The sequence below is a fragment of the Anolis sagrei genome, chromosome 5 (assembly GCF_037176765.1).
Source record: "Anolis sagrei isolate rAnoSag1 chromosome 5, rAnoSag1.mat, whole genome shotgun sequence".
NCBI lineage: Eukaryota > Metazoa > Chordata > Lepidosauria > Squamata > Dactyloidae > Anolis > Anolis sagrei.
The window spans coordinates 166,787,793-166,803,033 of record NC_090025.1 but is presented as its reverse complement, the minus strand read 5'-3'; the positions used below and the strand labels follow the sequence as shown (position 1 = coordinate 166,803,033).

Genomic DNA, 15,241 nt, shown 5'->3' with positions numbered 1-15,241 from the left:
CTCAAACACTGGAGCAAGAAACTTACCATCAGCACACAGGCTTGCTTTCCATCCATGAACCCTTTTGGAATGGCATTTGGAGTCAGGATCTCGTATCTAGAATGAAAGATGTTATAATTCCATTACCAACTCACATCATTTGTGTGAGGTAAGAATTGCAAGAGATTATCCTGCTATAGAAATTTCACGGCAGGGTTACAGTGAAGATCATAGGAAGAGATTATCCTGCTATCTCTTATAAGTTTTATTATTCTGGGAAAATAAAGACTGATTATTCTTAACATCTGGTAGAAGTCGGATGCAAAGGAGGAATTTAGTGTCACATTGAATGTGGTGCAGTGGTTTGACTTAAGCTCCAGTAGACCAGGGACTGAATCCCCTGGTTAGCCATGGAAACTCATGGGATGCCTAGGGCAAGTCATATTATCTGAGTCTGGAAGGAAGGCAAGAAAACCCCACAATAGGGTCTGCATTAGAAAAATTGACTTGAAGGCACAAAACAACAACGTGTTGTAACTACTACTGATAATAAAATTATCCAATGCAGTTTGAGTACACAGGGGGTGGAGTAGGCAACTGTAAACCACTGATGCACTATCTGCCAGCAGAGCCAAGGGATATGTTTAAGATTTGTTGCAATGCCATTGTAGCCTACTAACTAGTCTACCATTCAAGTGGCATAGCCAGGTACCATTTAGGGATTTTAAGACACTCATTAATTTAGAATGGATGACTAACTATCAAGACAGATTTTATTTAGAAACTGTGTGTGGATACCTGACAACCTAAAAGCATTCCAACACTGTATTCAATATACATCTGAGACCATAGGTCAATTTTACCTTTGTCTGAACTCCTGGAAGACAACTCTGTTGGGAAAACCTTGCCTGCAGATACGGATTCCCTCCAGCACACCGTTACAGCGAAGCTGATCTAGGACAAGGTGTGGGTCCAGTTTTCCAGCCTGCAGAGGAAAGGCAGATTGTTTACAAGGATTCATGGGTGCCCGGCTTAAATTGGTATATGAATTGTACCTTATCCTAGAATAGGCAGACCTACTACCATTATTCAAATTGAAATTTTCAGATTGAATTATGCTAAGACGTGCTATGTTTGATGAAGTTCACTGACAGAAATTAACAAATGAATTAAGAGATCACAGCGATGACAATTTCTGAAGTAACAACTAAACTACAAACTTCTAATACTGAATTACTGGTATTACAGAGCAGCAGTAAATTCCTATGTCAGAAAACTGATACATCACATTAGCTAAAGTTCAGCTAAAATATCCTCTTTTAGAAAACAACAACAACCTTCCATCTTATATTCAGATCAGGGACATATGCAACAATTGCAAAGCCTTTTTCTCAAATTATAAGAAAAAGACTGAATTTATATTATTATTATAATTATGAAAGACTATGAAGAAAATCCCCAAACTATAAATAATGTTCACTTACATTTTTACCTGCAAAGCAAAGGAAGGAAAACATTTTAAAGGCACCACTCTCTGTGGATAATTAAACTTAGAAATGTAATAACTGCTTTCTTTCTGTCTATTTATTTTTAAATAAATTTAAAAAGAAAAATTTAATACATATTTATTGCTAGCACTGTGGACATCCTTTACATGGGCAAGGTATAACTATCTTAGTAAATAAATGTTACAACTTCCTGTTAGAAAAAAAATCTTTGCAAGCCTCGCTCCTAACAATTGGAATATATTACCCACATTCCTCGACAGAAAATGTTTTTGAACAGAACTTAAAACACAGTTACACAGGAGACCCCAGGATACATGAGATATTTTAAGAACAGCAGATAATTCCAAAGCCAAGTCAACCATGTTTAAAAGCAGGGTAAGGAAGAACTAGTTGTAGAATATCTGCATATAGCTATTCTCCACCAAACATTCTTCAAAAACACAAGCAAGAATAGCAATCTTTAGAATCACTTCCAAGGTCTGGGCAAACTACATTACTGCTGCTTATACACAAAATGTGAATTTTACCTTCTTCTCGTGGTTGGGGATGATGCAACGGACAAAGTTGGGGTTGGTATTCCTCAGGGTAGCCATCAACTTGGCCAGTTGCTCTTTGTACAGTTGTCCTACTGTGCGGAACATGCCCTTCCTGGTCTTGAAGGCCCCAGGCAACGCTGAATCTGACATGCCAGCAACTTGATCCAACCCAACGATACGGTCAACTGGAGGAAACATTCAAAATGATTACGTTATACTTCACAGCTCGGGTGAGAAGAATACATCACTTTATCTGGACACAGCAAGGACAGAAAAGGAATTTGCAGGAATAATTTGCTTCTTTCTCTACAGAAGTAGAAGTCCTATTTATCATTTGTATTAGGAACAACAACAAAAAGGGAAGAAAGCAGCCACTCACTACTTGAGCTAGGATCCATCACATGCCCGACAGATCTAGCCGATAGCTGAAACAGCCATTTTAGGCCAAGGATTACCATGGAACTGGCACAACAAGCTTGGTCAAGACAATATATTCTTTCTCTCTCTTTTCCTCATGTCTGCTTTAACATCAATATAATGATGCTTTCTTGCAAAGATACCCACTGAAGAGTAAAGATTTTTTCTTTCCTCCATTAAAGTATAGTGTTATAAGACTGTGGGAGGCAGCCATCAAATTGAGAGGACATGCTGTAAAGATACTCTTAAGAAAGCTGTCTTTTAAGATCTGTATGCTCAAAACCCAAAGTAAAATAAGAGTGTAGAATCGGAGATTATTTTGAAATTTGTGTTGTGCTTAACGTCTCTAAGCTAAATTAATTAGTGAGTTTCCTATTCCACACTCACTAAAAAGAATGCATCTACAGCAGGCACAGGCAAATTTTGGCCCTCCAGGTGTTTTGGACTTCAACTTCCACAATTCCTAACAGCCTACTGCCTGTTAGGAATTGTGGGAGTTCAAAACACCTGGAGGGCCAAAGTTTTCCTATGCTGATCTACAGCATATCTTTTGAATAATGTCATACAGAATTTATTACATGATGGTTATATGGGATGGGTTATAACATATGAATTTTAGCTGATGTAAATTGTCTGGCAGGACACAGAGACAGAAGGAAATTGAGCGTTTGTATATTCAGCAGCCCCCACACTTCAATCTTTCAGTTCCAACCTGAAAACATGGATGTTCAGACAGGCCTTTGACCTTGAGTGGGCTGAATGGGCCCATATGAAGCTGACACTTGGCACCTTGTGAATTGATGGCAGTTAGTTTTATCTACTGTTGTTTTAAAGTTGTATTATTTTGATTTTATGCTACATGTGTTGATTGGGGTTGTTATAATTTTATGTGACTTGGTTTATACTTTTGTACCATTTTGATCTGTTGTGTGTTGTATGTGCACCCTGGAGTGCCTTGTAAGCCGCCCCAAGTCCCTTTGGGGAGATGGTAGCAGGATATAAATAAAGTTTATTATTATATTATTCATTTGTGCTTAAAACAACTGAGTTTTTTGTTCAGTTCTCTTTCTATAGTATCCACATGTAAGATTAACAGAACCCACTTCTTAAAGATTATCACAATGATCAAAAACTAAAACAAACATAATCATTGTAACTATAGTATCGGACTGAAGCTTTTAAAACAGGATATGTTAACAATGTGGTCAGCCAAATCACTGACATTTGCTAAGTGACAATTAGGCCAACTACTACTGATGATGGTAATAATAATAAGAAATTATTCTCAAAGAAAACCCTTTAACTTGCTAAAGCAGGAATGCATTATATATTGAGAGACAAGATGCACTACTAGAGCAGAGTATTCCTGGGTGTGTGTGTGTGTAGCTGAGAATCAAATTGCCTCTTCTTCTTCAAATGTAAATTCTTAATTCATTTAAAGGTAAAATGTTAAGAGTCTGTAACAAAACGAAATCAAACACCTCTGATCAGGAGGCAGACAAAGAAATCTTTTCCCATAACAAAAACTTCAAAATTCATTAATTGTATCTTTTAAACCAAGAAAAAACAATGTTAGCCACCGGAAAACTACTGTTCTTTATGGCCAAAATTATCCAGACAACCGATAAATATAAATATGTGAGGGGAAGTCATAGGGAGGAAAGAGCAGGCTTGTTTTCTGCTGCCCTGGAGACTAGGGCACGGAACAATGGCTTCAAACTACAGGAAAGGAGATGCCACCTGAACATTAGGAAGAGCTTCCTGACTGTAAGAGCTGTTTCGCAGTGGAACTCTCTGACCCTGAGTGTGGTGGAGGCTCCTTCTTTGAAGGCTTTTAAACAGAAGCTGGAAACCTGTTAGGGGTGCTTCGAATGCGATTTTCCTGCTTCTTGGCAGGGGGTTGGACTGGATGGCCTATGAAGTCTCTTCCAACTCTATGATTCTATAATTCTATGAACAGCCACAAATGGTAATCCCACAAGCCACTTTCATTGGGTTTATATGTAAAGAAATATTGTAAGATTGACATTTGCACAAACTCTTAAGCCAGTACCATCCATCTATGCCCTGCTGCTGTACCAGTGTTCATATCTTGCTTTTTTTTTAAAAAAGACTGTGGTTTTTTTTCCCCTGCAAGTCCAAAGGGTTCTACTAGCAAAAAGCAGGCGGACTGGATGAGACAGACAAGCAGGAACAGTAAAAGGGGAATAGAAGAATTAATAGAAGCATTTCTTGCATGGCTCTAGAAGGAATCACATGACACGACACAACAGCCGGGTTCTCAGTCACCTGGTTCTAGATGAAGAATAGGAAAATGTTGATAGAAATAGGCTCTCTGAATGTTCTGCATCTCTGCAACAGAGACGTCAAAGAAAAACCCAAGAAAAGAGACAGTAAAAGTAAGACTCAAAGCAAAGAAAAATAATCCAGAGTGCAAGACACCTAATGGCACTGGAACAAGCAAAGAAAGTCTTTTAGAGGCAAGTTGTGGCCTATTTCATTAAATCCTGTATTTGGATGCAGGAAACTATAGGGAGCATATGTCTGAAAGATATACTAAGATTCTACCCTGCCAGCCTGACCTTTTAAATCAGGTTTGGGCAAACTTGGGCCCTCCAGGTGTTTTCGACTTTAACTCCCACAATGTCTAACAGTCTCAGGCCCCTTCCTTTTCCTCCTCAGCCGCTTAAGCGGCTGAGGAGGAAAAGGAAAGGGCCTGAGGCTGTTAGGCATTGTGGGAGTTGAAATCCAAACACCTGGAGGGCCCAAGTTTCCCCATGCCTGTTTTAAATTCTCCTCACTTCAGCAACAAAAGAAGAGCTTTTAAAGTAAAGATTCACATGCTCAAGTTTTGGATTGCTGTGTACTGGGTGCTTGAATGACTCTTAAAGAAAATGAGAGAAGAATTCTGTTTGCCATACCGTCTTTCCACAGTTCAGACACAAATTTATCAGAGGACTGGTGTAGCAGAGTAGCAATGTTATCATTCAGAGGGTCCATGTTCTTCATCAACCATTCATCAGCTTTATAATCAACCTAGAAAATGAATTTGTTTCCAGCATTAGAATGAGAGTATTAACTTGGCCTCCATACTGAGGACAGCTGAGAATTTTGTAGTTATCTGTTGGGTTTTCACATAACCACTCTGAGACCTTACCCTTCCAGCATAGTGTATAATGCTGAAGTCAGCTTTATCTTTCAGCTGCTTTGGCTTCTGGAATTTAGGGTGAGTGCCTTGCTCTTGCACCACTTTTTCCACAAAGCTTTTATCCGTAGCTTTTGGGAACCAGCACTCTTCATCTAGGAGGGCCAATATGCCTGGGGGACCAGCCTGGAGGAGAGACAGAAATCAGTACCGCTACCAAGATACAAGGTGAGGCAGCATAACTTCCTTTTTTAAAATGCACGCCATTCAGTCGGTTGAAGACATAGCGGAGCGCTAGTGGTCTCGTTCGAGAGGCGGGAGTATAAAGTTTTGTCCTGACACAGTTCAGTCACCATCATGCGTTGGAATAGTGAGGAGCGTGCTTTTGCCATTGAGGCCTACTTTTCGAGCAGATTTGGAATGGCCAGCCTGTTCTCCAGATTTGGCCCCTTGTGATTTTTTTCTATGTGGTTTTTGGAAATCCCGTGTTTATGTAAACCATCCAAGGACCCTACAAGATTTGAAGACCAACATCCAGGAAGAAACTGCCAACATAACGCCTGCTATGCTGCCAAGAGTCATGACAAACACCAGAAATCGGTTTACTCAGTGTATGGAGAATGGGGGACGTCACCTTCCTAATTTGATCTTCAAAACTACATAAAACAAAACTTTAAGTATGCGCCTATATTATAAAAATAAAAATTTCTAATTCATAAAATGGGTTTTATTAAGTTTTGAAAAAAGGAAGTTATGCTGCCTCACCCTGTATAAGACCACAGGAAGATGAGCACAAGAGAAAATATCTATTCCTAACACGTAAGGCATCCTCAGCAATATGGAAGATCAGGAGCTATCTTTTAGCATCTGCATTTCTTCAACACTTCATTAACACTTGAAAGGTTTTATATTAAATATTGCCACTACTCCCCTTATGTACCACCTTCTTACAAGTTGAACATAGCTCCCTAGGAGGCATCAAACTGAACGTGCATGTTTTGTTCAGCTGAGTGCTCTAGCTCAATACCCTCTGCTACTCACAATAGGATACACATTACTCACTGGTTTTTCTATGAGATCAATGCAGGGTTGCAGATCCAGACCAAAGTCAATGAAGTTCCACTCTATGCCCTCACGCTGGTATTCTTCTTGCTCCAAGATGAACATGGTGTGGTTGAAGAGCTGTTGCAGCTTCTCGTTTGTGTAGTTAATGCACAACTGTTCAAATGAGTTCAGCTGTTTCAAAGGGAAAACAAATACATGTGGGTGATTACTGTTCAGATACCTACTAAAGTGCAAATCACATGGGGAAAAGTACCAAAATGGAACAGCACACTATGTAGCAACGGAAAATCTAACAAGGTACAGATGTCTATTTGTTTGACTCCCAGTGTATTTGTAACCCCTCATTTTTGAGCAATCAAGCTATCCAGTTATTAGTTTACTCACAAGAAAGGTTTGTGAGGGTTTGTAAAACTGTGCAAGTTATTTAAAAAATTAAACACAAAATTATTTTTAAAAACGGAAACAGTCATCTTGTAAGATGGGATTATATGAAGAATAAGATAAACCTAACAGGAAATTTTTAAAATTAAACTTCATCCTCTTTCACTGTCTGTCAATCTCCAAATGAGGACTATGTGTGTCAGAGCTGCAATAGTAAAGGTAAAGTTTCCACCTTGACATTAAGTCTAGTCGTGTCTGACTCTGGGGGGGGGGGGGGGGGGGTGCACATCTTCATTTCTAAGCTGAAGAGCCAACGTTGTCCGTAGATGCTTCCAAGGTCATGTGGCCAGCATGACTGTATGGAGTGTCGTTACCTCCCTGCTGAAGTGGTATCTATTGATCTACTCACATTTGCATGTTTTCAAACTGCTAGGTTGGCAGAAGCTGGGGCTAACAGAAGGAGCTAACCCCACTCCCCGAATTTAAACCATTGACCTTTCAGCAGCTCAGCAGCTTAACAGCTTAACCCACTGTGCCACCGGATCATTACAGTTCCCTACAGCTTCGAAGCTGGACATCTATACATATGCAAGCAGGAGTCCTAACTAGAGGGCAAGAGTCTGTGTGGCCCTTCTAGGATTTTGTACCACTGGCTGAGCCCAAAGGATCACAAATCAAGTTGGTCATCAGTTAGCACCCTTCTTATGAATTTCTTTTATTCCCTGGATATTCAGCCCGATCACAAGACTTTTTGGCCTTGGTATTGACATTCATTCTCAGCTTGAAGATGACACCACCCAATCTGCCAAATTACTCCCTAGCCATTTCTTTCCCTAGGCACCAAAAACATCAACCTTCCATCCTTATCCTTAATAAGGATACATGACTAATATCCGATATAAATTTACTGCCCCATCTATTCGTATTCAACTTTCAATATGCACAAAAATAATGTATATTTCCTTACTACATTTTATTCTATCCTTTCTCTGAAGAGCCTTTGAATTTATTGCAGCTGAGCTCTTTAAAAATCTGTTTTGATTCACAACGTATCAACTCTGCTTCCTTCATGCTACATATATTTTGTGCTGAAATTAAAGAAGCACTCTTTTTACTTACTTCAAAGATTTCGAAGCCAGCAATATCAAGGATCCCGATGAAAGATGCTCCTTGTCTCTTTGTCTTATCCAGTGCTTTGTTGATGCGCATCACTAGCCACCTGAACATGCGTTCGTAAGTGGCTTTAGCCAGAGCCTCAATGGCAAAGTCAGCCTAAAAAATGGGCTCAAGTCACATGCAATGTCCAAATAAAACAGTACAGAAAACATAATCACACTTCATAGATTCCTGGCTGCAGTGCTGGGTCACTGGTAGATTCACCACCCTATAAAAATTATGTCTCATTTCAAATTAAGAAGTTGGTGAATGTCTAAAACATGTGCCGCTCTGGGCCAGAGTGAAAAGAGAGGGGGCAGAAGACAGTTCCACCTTGTCTCCTGTGCTATGTTAAGAATATAATATAATATAACGTAATATAATATATTGTATATACATATAATATTTATAATATTATAATGTAATGCAATATAATAATATATCATAATTATATATTTATATATAATTATATGTAATATTGTTATATTACTAACAATATTACAATATAATGGTATAATACAATATAGTAATAGTATTACTGATATTTTACTATGCTAATAATATATTATATTGTATGTATATACATCTTGTAAACTGCTCTGAATCCCGTTCGGGGTGAGAAGGGCAGCATATAAATGTTGTAAATGAATAAATAAATGTGCTAATATTCTCAACTCCAAAAGTTAACAGGATACAAAATTAGTAGCAACAGAAACACAATGTTGTTATGGGAAAGACATGATGGTGACATGATTGTAAGCATAGCAGACAGAAAACATTCCTATCAGCTATTGTCCACACTCTGCCCCTATAGAACTATTCAAAGTTAGTTAGTTAAGAGCAGTGAATGACTTAGATCTTCAAGATTTAAACACAATTCCGCACATATTTACTTGAAAGTTAAATCCCACAACATTCCACCTGTTTTTCCCCCCGTCAGAAAGCCTTTTTTGTTTTGTTTTCATTTTAAAACTTTACTCAGTTACAATACATACTTGCTCTTTAGTCTGAGCTTTCTGGACATAGTCTCGGCCCACTTTGATGCGAGGGGTGAGAATTCCTCTGGTGAAGTCTGTCACATTGATACCCAGAAGGTGAGAAACTTTCTGAGCAGCTAAAAGAACACAAGAGCAGAAGGAGATATTTAGTACTTTTATTTCTTTCATTTTATTATGAAAGGGTGAATACTTACCTGCTTCTGAGAGAGTCATGTATTTGAATGTAACAGATTTCAAAGAGCACATTCAAAGTACAATGAGAGATGGAAATGTTTGGTTTGCTTCAAGATCCAGAGATACAAGTAAGATGTCCACTCTTTTGTGTATGTCACTTAAAAGATCTTGCAGAATAAAATGAAGGCATATGATACAGTAAGCCTTCGAAAACAAAGTATGTTTGGATTTGGTTGGGAAACTACTCATCCACCCATCCTGTGTCTACCCTGTTTATGTCATAGAGTTGTTCTATCATGAAAGCAAGCTGGGACATACATGTAATTAACATAATTTTAAGAGAACTTCCACATCTTCTTGGACTGCTATACTAGATAACTGAGGAACCTTCTTGATTACAAACCAAGAAAATATAAAAGGACACAGATATAGTTTGGGCATCCCTTAAACAAAATTCCAAAATCCAAACCTGTCCACATGGGTGGCTGACATAGTGACACTTTTACTTTCTAATGGTTCAATGTACACAAAGTGTGTTTGCTTTACCCAGTGGTTCTGAACCTGTGGGGTCCCAGGTGTTCTGGCCTATAACTCCCAGAAATCCCAGCCAGTTTACCAGCTGTTAGGATTTCTGGGAGTTGAAGGCCAAAACATCTGCAGACCAACAGGTTGAGAATGACTGCTTTAAAAAGACAAGGGTTCTTTCTCCCACCCTGGACATTCCACAGGTATACATACACTCCACTTGGTTTACTACCAACAGAACCTCTGAAGATGACAGCCAGATGCAGGCAAAATGTCAGAAGATAATGCTGCTAGAACACGGTCATATAGCCCGAAAAACTCACAGCAACCCAGTGATTCCAGCCATGAAAGCTTTTGACAATATATACATGAACTTTGTTTTTAGACTTCCGTCTCAACTCTAATGTATGTACATGAAAATACATGGTATTCCAAAATCTGAAAGAATCCAAATTCCAAAACACTTCTGGTCCCAAGTATTTCAGATAAGGGATACCCAAGCAGCCTGGTTTGTTTTTTGTTCTCTACAACTAAGTATTAACTGATATCACATATCCACCTGTTTTAAATTTAGCCAACTCTGAATTGAGGGTGGTAATCTCCTCTGCCCTGAAATTTCTGGAATTTGAGCACCAGGTGGCCAAACCCAACGTCTCAGTAGCTTCAGCACACAAAAGTCTGTCTTCAAATTGAAATATCCAAAGTTTAATCTTTGACATTAAATCTTAGGGCTGACATTTACCCCAATGCCACCTAAATGTGTTTCCTCTCTAAACCGAAAGCAAAGTCACATTCCACAGCAATAAGCCTCAGGCTTTGAACTCTTGTAACAATACTGTAGTTCCATTCCTAATTGTTCACTTTCCTCCCTTCTTCCTGCTACAGGAAGTGTGGAAGGCACTGATTTCAGACCTATAAGGCAAGGAGGCAAAAAGCTTCAGCCTTAGAGGCTATAAATCCAACCCATCCTAATGATGGTTCAATGCACGGCAGCAGTCTCAATTGCATGTCCCTTCTGAAGAGGAGTAAGTCCATCGAGATCTTCTTTCAGTCTATTTATTAACCCTCTTGCCTGTGTTTTATCTTCCTCTACATTCTGATGTTTTAACTTTCTTTCTCAATATTTTTCCTCCAGATCTTATCATCTGTGGTCTCCTCCCAACTTCCCTCCTCCTTTTCCTTCCTCTCTATTCTGTGTCACCACCATAGATATTACATGTGGCTAATCACAGGTGGTTGCAATTAGACAGTAGCTGAGCAACTGTTCACATGTACACAATGTTTCTGCCACCAGGAGGCAACACCAGTGGCTGCTCACAATCTTAACAGCTGCAACCTGCTGCTAGGAAGCTGTCTACATAAAAAACCAACATGAAGTATGTAAGCATTTATATAATACCACTAGAGTCTATTAGTATGCATTTCCAGTTGGGACTCTTATATGTATGTGCACAGCACTTTTAAGACTTGAACTATTCTGAGAATAAGAAGCATACTCTTAACCCCTCAATACCCAAGGAACATATTTACCTGTATTGTCAGGCATGGAAGCCTGATCTGTGTTGCGTTCCTTCTTGAACATAATATTTCCAAGCTGAAGAACACCAGAGATTACTTTTAACAGACCTGAAGGAGAAACAAAGACAGAATGTGTTATTCAGAAAGCATCTGCTAGAAACTGGTCAGCACAGAGGTTTCGTTCCCATTCACCCTTTGGTAATTGCTGTACAAATTAGACCTATAACAAAATATTGCTGTGCAGAATGCAGTACGATTCCTTTATCCACAAGGAATACCTGCCTGAATTTACCAGAGAAACTGTAGATAGTAGCAAATCCTACTGAAAAGAGTAATGTCCACTGGAAGTTACCATACAGTATATATGCCAGCTCTCTATGTGGGGTTGCCTTTGAGGATAGTTCAGCAGCTGAAATTAGTGCAGAAATCAGCGGGTAGATTGCTAACTGGTGCACCATATCATGAGAGGACGACTTCCATGCTGCGGCAGCTTCACTGGCTGCCAGTTCGCTTCCAGGTAAATACAAAGTGCTGGTCATTATCTATAAAGCTCTCAACAGTTCGGTTATAGGCTATTTGTCTAATCTCCCTATACAGACCATTCCATGCACTGCAGTCAAGGAAGGATGCCCTCCTCTCAGTCCCACCCCCATCCTAAGCACAGCTAGTGGGAATGAGAAAGGGGGCCTTCTCTGTAATTGCTCCCCGTCTCTGGAACTCCCTCCCTAAAAAAGTAAAAATGGCCCCCACCCTCCTCTCCTTTAAGAAACTGCACTTTAGGGTATGGAGAGGAAGAGGACTAAGTCACTTTAACTACTTGGAATGCTGGCTAGTCCCACTTGTATTGTATGGCTGCCACGTTACATTTCAAATGAACAGTGGCAACAGTCATTTTTAATGTAACTATTTTAAATTGCTTTTGAGATATTTGTTATAATGTTTACTTATGTTTTAGTTAACTGTCTTATTGGATTGTTTTGTTTTATTCTTCATCACAATGCTTAATTCTGTATCGTAAGCTCACTGTTATTACTGTCACTATATTGTGTATTATTTTGATATGTTTATACTCATCTGAGGCATTGAATGCTTGCCTTTTTGGACGTGTAAACCAGCCTGAGTCCCTTTGGGGAGACAGGACAGTCTAGAAATAAAGGTTTATTATTATTATTATTATTTAACTGGAGAAAAAACCTATACTTTACTAGCACAACTCTATGGTAACTTCCAGAAGAAGCATACCACACAATTTCCTGGAGTGCCTAGAATATTCTTGGAGATTACATATTTTATCAGATGCAGGTAGGTGAAATGGGTAGCAGTCCCACAGGTAAGGGCTCATACTGTATATCATAATATTTTGTGTCAGGTGATATGACATTACACTGCATTAAATAATTTTATATAGTGTCAGAGCTATTGTATAACCAACTATGTCCATCAGTATCTTTAACTCAAACTTGGACATTGCCAAGAAAACACTGATGACTGGGCAATCTAAAAGTGCTTTCCAAAAATCAATAAATCCATGGCAAGACTGAAAGGAAAAATATCAGGAAGCTGCAGTTGTATATTCCACCACATGGGGCACTAGTCATCAGGACCTGGAAGTGTGTGTAATACAACGCTTACTCAAAAGTACAACCCACATTATAGATTTGCTGTATTGGGTGGCTTATCTGTTCAGCCAACAGAGTTTAAGAAATCATGATAAAAGGTGTTTAGAACCTTCAGTCAGAAGCACTGTGTTTATAAGCTTAATTAATAGAGTACATTATACACACAGCAGATAAAATTAGGTAGAAGATGGAGTACTTCCCTCTTCTCTGCTATATTCTCAACTGAGCAACTGAAAACCTGCAGGTGTTCACGCACAGCACTCACTGACAAGGTCAAGTTTGGAGATAAGAAAAACCCTGTTGCTACAAATTTGTATCAAGACAGCCAAATGCAATTTGTGCCACACAGCAACCTGAAGTACATTTGGCAAATTATCTGCTCATCAACCTCTCACCTAATAAAAATAAAACAGTTGGCCCTCCTTATCTGCAGCCGATTGGTTCCAGGACTCCCTGGAGATATAAACAACTAACGAGCTGCAAAGCTGGAGAAAGATTGCGGATTTCTGAAATGGATTTGGGCTGATCACAATGCTTATATTCCCATCATTTCACAGATACAGTGTTTTTTAAAACTTTTATGGTTTTCTACGAAGTTGAATAGAGAGTTATTTGAATACTATCTGTTGCAGTGTGCTTTGTTTCTTTTCCATTAAGCTTTCAGCATTCCTTATATGTTTTGGTGTTCATTTGTTTCACTGGGAGAAGATACATCAGGCACCATTTTGTGAAAGAGTGGTATACAAATAATGAAGCCTATGATGATGTTTCTGAACAGTCTTTGCCACAATCCTCTCGCATCCTTTAAACCCCTTTTATTAGTTCCATACCCATCTGTTCATCATCTGGGATGCTCATGATCCGCATTGCCTCCATAGTCTCCTGAAACATGTCCTTGTCTTGCTGACCAGGGATTGTAACATGTCCATTGGAAAGGAAGCGATACTTGTTGTAAGGCTCCAACAGCAAGTCATCTACAAAAATATGAAAGATTAAAAACATCTTGGTTGGCATAGTAAAAGATAAAGGTTTCCCCCTTGACAAAAAATCTAGTCGTGTCCAACTCTGGAGAGTGATGATCATCTCCATTTATAAGCCGAAGAGCCGGCGTTGTCCATAGACACCTCCAAGATCATGTAGCCGGCATGACTGCATGGAGCACTGTTACCTTCCAGCAAATGCGGTACCTATTGATCTATCCACATTTGCATGTTTTCAAACTGCTAGGTCGGCAGAAGCTGGGGCTAACAGCAGGAGCTCAATCCGCTCCCCGGATTTGAACCGCCAACCTTTCAGTCAGCAAGTTCAGTAACTCAGCGGTTTAACCCACTGTGCCACTGGGGGCTCCTCTTGGTTAGCACAGTTGAAACAAATCAAAGGACTAAAATGTACAGATTTCATGTCAAATTTGACAGTTCAAACTTATTACTCAGAATTTGGATCACCCACAGGAAACCCTAGGTGACATTCCTATAGCATAAACAAAACTTAGTATTCCTACACTGTAGATTTCAAAAGCTAAAAATTTCCTATAGGAAATGAGATTCTACCTTAACTAGGAGTTTTTCTTCAGTCCTTATATTGCAATCTGAATAATGATCCAAGCTACAGTGATTTATCAATATTGAGGAATTATACCTGCTCAATTTAAATAGATGGCTGGGTTAACTATTCAGAATTATCTTCCTCCAATATTTGGTCGAAGAAGGAAAGGGGCTATAGAATTGGTTTATTTTACAGAAAAGCTTGCCCTCTAGAAGTAGCCAGACATCCTTTCTTGCCTCTGTAAATCTTAATTGGAGGGCAATAATAATAATAATAATAATAATAATAATAATAATAATAATACTTTTATTTATACCCCACCACCATCTCCCCAGAGGGGACTTGGGATGGCTAACATGAGGCCAAGCACAACAATTACAACAAATCAAGATAAATAATAACATCAAATAAAAATAAATGGCAAATTAATGCAAAATCAAGCATAGAAAATGAAAATAAATAGTAAAGTGAACATGGTGGGCTGGGTCAGTTCATATTTTGAAAGTGTTGGTTTTGTAATTAATTCATGTCTGGGGATTCTAAGGTTCCTGACCTGATGCCTAACATTCCCTAACTTGAAATGGGACATTTACACAGTGAAATGGTCTCACATTTTGAAACAACAAAGTTACACTTCCTAAAAACTCTAAATTGCCTAAGGAAATGACAATCAAAG

At 38.9% G+C, this 15,241-nt stretch overlaps 1 protein-coding gene across 1 annotated transcript in view; it reads right to left on the bottom strand.

Annotated features, from left to right (window-relative positions):
* The window catches only part of MYH9 (myosin heavy chain 9), an 83,594-nt gene that overhangs the window by 25,271 nt on the left and 43,082 nt on the right, over positions 1–15,241 (bottom strand). Inside the window, exons 9-18 of the mRNA XM_060776978.2 lie at positions 13,851–13,994; positions 11,414–11,509; positions 9,182–9,300; positions 8,151–8,303; positions 6,648–6,821; positions 5,598–5,771; positions 5,362–5,476; positions 2,015–2,208; positions 843–964; positions 27–96 (exon numbers count right to left, since the gene is read on the bottom strand). Of these exons, the coding sequence (XP_060632961.1) occupies positions 27–96; positions 843–964; positions 2,015–2,208; positions 5,362–5,476; positions 5,598–5,771; positions 6,648–6,821; positions 8,151–8,303; positions 9,182–9,300; positions 11,414–11,509; positions 13,851–13,994 (1,361 nt within the window). The remainder of the gene's footprint in view (positions 1–26; positions 97–842; positions 965–2,014; positions 2,209–5,361; positions 5,477–5,597; positions 5,772–6,647; positions 6,822–8,150; positions 8,304–9,181; positions 9,301–11,413; positions 11,510–13,850; positions 13,995–15,241) is intronic.